The 6880-nt window shown below is 43.5% G+C and overlaps 1 protein-coding gene across 1 annotated transcript; it reads left to right on the top strand.

The window, feature by feature from the left end:
- The first annotated feature begins 3617 nt into the window (after window positions 1-3617).
- Window positions 3618-5135, top strand: LOC138862853 (uncharacterized). The gene is made up of 2 exons (XM_070126027.1): window positions 3618-4462; window positions 4685-5135. The coding sequence occupies exons 1-2, from the start codon at window positions 3618-3620 to the stop codon at window positions 4806-4808; spliced, it is 969 nt and encodes a 322-aa protein (XP_069982128.1). The 3' UTR covers window positions 4809-5135.
- The last annotated feature ends 1745 nt before the right edge of the window (window positions 5136-6880 follow it).

Raw genomic sequence — 6880 nt, 5'->3', positions numbered from 1 at the left:
ACTTAACGATGGAAGAAGTACGCGGCCGCCGTCCCCTTCGCTGCCCTGTTCGTCGCTTCCTTGTTTACCTTTGACACTGTTGAAGCCTTTCCTCTTGTGATTTCTCCATTTTTATTTCGTTAACCATATTGCTATGTAAATAAAATGTATGAATCTTCGACCTCTGTTCCTATTACTCCCATGCCTCCTTTCTCGTTAACGGGCATCCTTCCAGTCTATAATCAATGAATAGTTAATTTTTGCATCAACACTATAGATATGCATAGAGAACATAAATCATCTTTCATATATTTCCAATAGAGAAAATAATTTGCGAATGTGTGGACCTTGACCTTTGTGGGTAAGTTACGCACTTTTTTCATTATATAAAAAGAAAAATAAAGTTCTTAAATCATGCACAGCCTATTTCAACCCCTATCGCCTTACGCATACATCCCTCGTTTATTACGTTGGTATGTAAATAAAATGAATGATTCATATCTGCAGTCTTACCAAGAGTATTACAATAAAACAGTATTACAATATAACATATCATCAGAAGGACAGAAAAATAACGATACTTTTGCTATTATTAGTGCTTTTTGGTTTCACTGTTTAATAAAACTAACATACAAAGATTTTGTTTATTTCTTCAGTTATAAACATTTTGCTTTACACTGAAGATCCATCAGTGAAAGCAGACGGGTCGTACACCAAAGACACGTTGGTTTTTCTTGTGTAAAATACCACAGATATTACAAAAGTACAGCCAAACGAAATTCATCTGAGCAGTTTTGCTCCACGCTCGCTGTACCTATTCATTCATAGAGAGTATTGGATATTATTATGGGCTTTAACGCATATATGGTAAATAAGATTAATAAAATATACATGCGTTATTATAGTCTTGTGTTCCATTTAGTAGTTCGTCGGGCTACGGAGAACACAATAACAACGGAACAGGCTGATTCGCGATTCTTGTGTTCTTGGCACAAGCGCAACAGACCCGAGAGGTGGGACGTCTGGCAGACGAGGCGGACATTGTTTACAAACACAGGTAATGGACGAAGTATGGCGCAAGGAATACTCTTCGGCGTGGAATCTACCAAATGAACTTTTAAGACCACCGGAATGCTAGTGAGCACGTCTTGACTCGTATTTTTTAAAAATATGAAGCCAAACAAAGGACGTTAAATAGGAAGAAATACGGGAGCCTGATGCATGACTCGCAAGTGAAATCGCTGGACTAATAATGGAATATATATAAGACGAAGATAAGAATACTGTTATAAATACTAGTCCATGAAAACTCCTAGTAAAAGTGTTACAAATACAAAAAACTTTGCGTGGATCAATATTTACCTTTGAGCGACACCTTAAGTATTCTGCTGATGATGGCAACAATAAAGAGAATGATTGAGCTGTTGGCAACATCAGTGCTGACGACCATGTTATGACAACAAAAACAATGATAAAAACAATTGTTAACAACCTGGAGAATGAAAGAGATTGCGAGACTTCCCTGTAAATATTTGTCACATCTGAAGAACACAAGTAAGAATGATTTTTATTGCACTTATTGCCACTTACGGTAACTTTTGGCCATCTGGCAGGAAGAAGAGGAAGAAGAGAATTAGAGAAAATATGAAGATGAGAAAAAGGTGGAAGAAGAGGAAGACGAAGGAAGGGAAAGCGAGAAGGAAGATATGGTCTCTTAATATCATCGTCTTTTTTCCTGAACTGTGATTCCTTTTACCCATAAACATAAACACACGAAAGAACAAACATTTGCATATACGTATACATATATACGTATACACCATACTAAACACACCGATAGGCATATACATACATACGTACACACTACACGCACACACACCGATAGGCATATACATACATACGTATACACCACACTCACACACACCGATAGGCATATACATACATACGTACACACTACACTCACACACACACCGATAGGCATATGCATTCATACGTACACACCACACACACACACACCGATAGGCATATACATACATACGTACACACTACATATACATACACACGTACACACCACACTCACACACGCCCATAAGTACATACATACATACATCCACACATAAACCTACCTCCAAACATACACACACACATATACAAATACACATATCCGCTCATACGACGAACTCAAATGACCCCCCCCTCCCCCTCTCCCCCATCCCCCCGCCCACCGCCATATTCACCATTTAGGTCAGAGACGTATTATCATAGCGGTTATTACGGGCGGTCCTACGGCTAACGGTGAGGGCGTCAAGGCGAACATGACACGGTCAAGGAGGAGCTAGAGAGGGGCGGGAGGAGGGGTGGGGAGGGGGGGGGTGCTATAAGGGCGTGGGGCGGCGGTGCGAAGGATGGAGACGATGGGCGTGGCGGAGTGGGCGGAGTTTCACCTAGTTCAGTCGGTAGCGTTATGTTCACTGATGTTCTAAGGGGGTTTTAAGCCTAACCAGAATTTTTTACGCGTTCCTTTTTTTTCTTTCTTCTTTTTTTCTCTCTTTGTTTATTTATCTATTTTATTTATTTATTTATTTAAGACGCTCATTTTCATTCATTATTTTCTAGTTACGATATGTATTCCTTTTATCAAGAACCAATCGTATTCTTCTAAGTACTCTAATAAATATCAGGACATAAATTAGGAGATTACTGATCCAAAAACTGGCTTACTGACGGTACAGAATAATTTCCAAAATTCCTGAAATGTATGTCATCTTTTTTGGGAACAATCCCTATGGCCCCTACTCACTGTATCTTTGTTCTTCACGCCCATGAAATTAGCGTGAGTACATGACCGTGCACACGTACGACCGTAAGTGGGTGTACATTAGCTGTTCTTTATCATTATTATCTTTATCAACATAGCCTTTTTTATTGTTATCATTCTTGCTGTTGATAATAATAATTCTAAAATACGAACAATTCCATTTTGAGCACTGGAAAAGTAGGTAAGCAATGACAGCGTGATCCGAGTTGCGAAAAAACATACTGAATTACTACCAGACATTAAAGCATCGACAGAATATAAAGATTTTTTTCGCCGCAAACCGCTCGCGAAATAGCCCGCTGACTGCGCAATTAAGTCACGTGGTCAGACATGCGCCACTCGGTCTGCCTCTCAACCCAGCGCTCTTTCGGCCCAACGCGAGGCAGCGGTCCATAGCGCTCGCCGTCGTCTGTGATTAGCGCTTTCCCGCTCGAGTGCTAGCGGTTCTGTTACGGTCCTTTTGAGCATAACGGGAACCGGCGAGGAGCTGCCTGGCAACAGCAATCAGGTCGGGGTTTGGTGTGCTGTCGGAGCTGACAATTCGGCGGCTCCTCCTGGATGTCGGTCGGGTGAGAGGCGGCCGTGTACGAGAAGTTGTACAAGTTCCCGTTGCTGCGGAAGATTCTAGTTGAACTCTCATATTCCAGGTAAAGTCTTTTTCATGATTTCAACTTGATGTATTTGAATTTTTGGTCATTTCTAGTTTCTTTTTTTTTTCTCTGTGTATAATTAGAAGTATTAATATATCCTCTATCGGCAAAGAGAAGGTCTTTGTGCGTTACAATGCTTCTGTTTCCTTTTCTCTACTTCTCACAGGCCAATGGTTGCGTCGGAGTTTTCGTTAGTCATCCTGCTGCTCCTGGCGTCTGCACCTGCTGGCGACGCGGGGGCTCCTCCGCGCTCCGTCGCGCTTCAACGGAAGGGTCTCTCGGTTCCCAGAGAGGAGTATGATCCTACGGCAGGTCCTGGACTGGGGATGACCCGTGCAAATGATGTGCCTTGGGAACACCGCGCCCACGCACGCCCAGTCGGAGGGTCGACGGAGCGGGCGGCGGCGGGGTTCGATCGCCAGGACAGCGGAGAACGAAGCCGAACGAAAAGGTTTCTCCCGACGGGGTTCCTGGGTTCGCCGCCGGCCGCCTCCTCGCAGACGCCCCTGATGGTGGCCCAAGCCAACAACCAGGACTACCACTACATGCCGCTCCAGGACGACGGGACGGTGTACGTGCTGGACCCCTGCCCGGCGCCCTCGCCTCCGTCGGGCGGCGGCGGCAGCAACGTCTTCGCCCTCCTGACCTTCGGCGTCGTCACGGCCAACGTCCTGATAAACGCCGTGGCTAACGTCAACAGCAACAATAACAACAACAACAACAACGACAACAACAACAACGACAACATCAACAACGAGAACGTGAGCAGCAACCTCGACTCCAACACCAACGACAACACCATCATGGGTCGCGCCCTCGCCTCCAACGCCTCGCTCCCCGACGCCCCTGCTTCGTGCGCGTGTTCTCGGGGGCGCCGAAGGACACCGCCGCGAGTTCCCGAAGGTCTGCCGGCGCCGCAGTGGCTCCTGTCTTGCGTGCCGCGTCTGGTGTGCGAGTCCTATCGCTCGGCGGCCTCTTCCTCCGGCCTCGCCTCCGTCGCGGGGAAGGTTACCGGGTGAGTCACGCGCACGACAAGTTGTACAAGTTCCCGTTTTGCATTCTAATTTGCATAACATTAGGAACTGCTGAGAACTTACTTCATCCTTTCAGTACTTCATCCACCAGCATCATATACAAAGAAATTCATCATCATCATCATTACTCCAAACCAAATCATTTATTTTCGCAAACTAAAAGACGAACTCCACCCCATGCACTGTCACGACTCTATCCACAGGTTGACCTCGAGTTTGATAGGACTCCGACAACTCCCCAAGGACGAGCTGAAGGAGGCGCAAGTTCGAGGTTCTTCTGGAGCGTCTTGCGAACTACACTACCCATGCCCCGCCCTTGGCCCGTGAAGATAGATAGATAGATAGATAGTGATAGACTTAATAGATACTTATTGATAGCTAGATTAGTCCGTAAACCATTCTAAGATAGATAGTCCGTGATGGATAAATGGTTTTCGGAGGCTAGTGAAGGTAGATAGTCCGTGAAACTGTAGTACATGTGATACATCTCACAAGGTGTAAGATGAATGTAAAATGTCTGTGATTTTTAGTCATATGCTTGAATGCACCTTGTCGGTATGCATCGTCCTTATCTGCATTTCATTTGTTTTATTTATGATTTGGTACTGATTTATCATAGTTCTTAGAAAACAAAGAAAACACGAAATTAACGAGGCCAGTAAACCGTCATTTTGTAACATATACTTCAAATAATACACAATCAAATATAAAGTTGTATGATTCCAAACCTAATTCATGATGAATGTATGTGTGGATAATAGATCACATGGATATAGCAGAATGTGTAGGTATAGAGAGAAACAAATAGAAATTCCGTTGAAAAATTATATAGCCGAAATTGTTGTGCTGATTAATCAAAAAAAAAAAAAAAAAAAAAAAAAAGACTAAAGTGTCAATAAGGCAGATTAAGACATTACTTAAATCTTTTACAGCTGACATCAGTCTTGAATTTTAGTCATTGTATATGTTACAATGGAATATATGTACCCTGAGTATGCATCAGATTTTTTAGGAAAACTGTGAAAAGAGTTAGGAAAAAATACCATAACTTTCCTCTCTGGAAAGATGGAAAAGTCATGAAATTATGATACCAAAAAATGTACGAATCCTGATATATGCATATACACCCACACCCACACCCACATATATGTGTGTGTGATTGTTTGTTTGTTTGTTTGTATGTGTGTGTTTGTTTGTTTGTATGTGTGTGTGTGTGTGTGTGTGTGTGTGTGTGTGTGTGTGTGTGTGTGTGTGTGTGTGTGTGTGTGTGTGTGTGTGTGTGTGTGGTTTAGAATATATCTTCGTCAGAAATGCATGTATTTCTGAAAAGATATATATTGGAAACCGGTCATACATTTTTGCATTGTGATAGATATTCATTCTCATTTACACCTTTCTACACACACACACATATACATATGTATATACATATACATATATATACATACATATGTACACACACACACACACACACACACACACACACACACACACATATATATATATACACATAATCACCCATGGTCCGTGGCACCTGCGTCTGGCAGACTTAATAGCAGGAGGGGAGTCCATCTTCGTTTTGGCTTCGCACTCCCACTCCGACGCGCGAACAAACTCCAATGACTCGGCAGAAAATCGGATGATCTCCAACAGAAACCTTCCGTCGGGCGAGGAGTCAACATCGTAGAGGAAGAGAGTCGGTGAGAACGATTCCCTTTTTAAAACTTCTTGGAAAAAATAACAGTTGAATAACATTGGTTGGAGAAAAAGTTCGTGGATTAGTGGATTTTGGAAAGAGAAAGAGAGAGAACGGTATTGGGTAAGATAACATTTTGTTGAACCAGAAAAAAGATATTGCTTCTCGGAAGAAATGATCATTTGGCATAACCGCCTGAGACGTCGAAGAGAAAAATAAACCCGTGGCATCTTCTTGTGTCTTCCGGAATCGTGAAATTCACCGTCTTAAGAGCAGTGGCTTCCCAAATCTCTTAATTTTCCTCGTTTCGCATCACTCTTGATCGAAAATGAGACTTAACCTCTTGATCCTTGTGTCCGCCATCGCTGGCTCGAGAACACGGGCATCCGCAGGAGTCGTGGCGGAAACACCGTCCCGGGATCTCTCTTCGCAAGGCCAGCAGGACACCGAAGGAACATTCCACACGACCGAGCCTTTAAGGAGTCCAAGAAATCCTAGCCTCTTCGCAGTCGAGGATATCCACCGAGACGTTGAGATTTTGAGAAAGGAATCAGCCGTTGGAGAGATCCCTTCAAAGCGTGAAGGAAGTTCCCGGATGAAAACAAAGTTTCCCGCCATGGTGACGTCACAACATGGCGTCGGGAAAAGGGACTACGGATCGGCCAGTTCTTCTGTGTTCGCACTTTTGAATTTCATCCTGGTG

The sequence above is a fragment of the Penaeus vannamei genome, chromosome 10 (genome assembly GCF_042767895.1).
Source record: "Penaeus vannamei isolate JL-2024 chromosome 10, ASM4276789v1, whole genome shotgun sequence".
In the NCBI taxonomy this organism is placed as follows: Eukaryota; Metazoa; Arthropoda; class Malacostraca; order Decapoda; family Penaeidae; genus Penaeus; species Penaeus vannamei.
Note: the sequence above shows the minus strand (reverse complement) of the source record. Positions and strands in the feature narration are given on the sequence as shown.

What these genes read in the sequence shown, in the direction of transcription:
- LOC138862853 (XM_070126027.1), top strand. Translation starts at nt 3,618, where the DNA reads ATGGTTGCGTCGGAGTTTTCGTTAGTCATCCTGCTGCTCCTGGCGTCT. An exon ending in GTCGCGGGGAAGGTTACCGG is followed by an intron (nt 4,463 to 4,684) that starts GTGAGTCACGCG and finishes CTCTATCCACAG; the next exon opens with GTTGACCTCGAGTTTGATAG.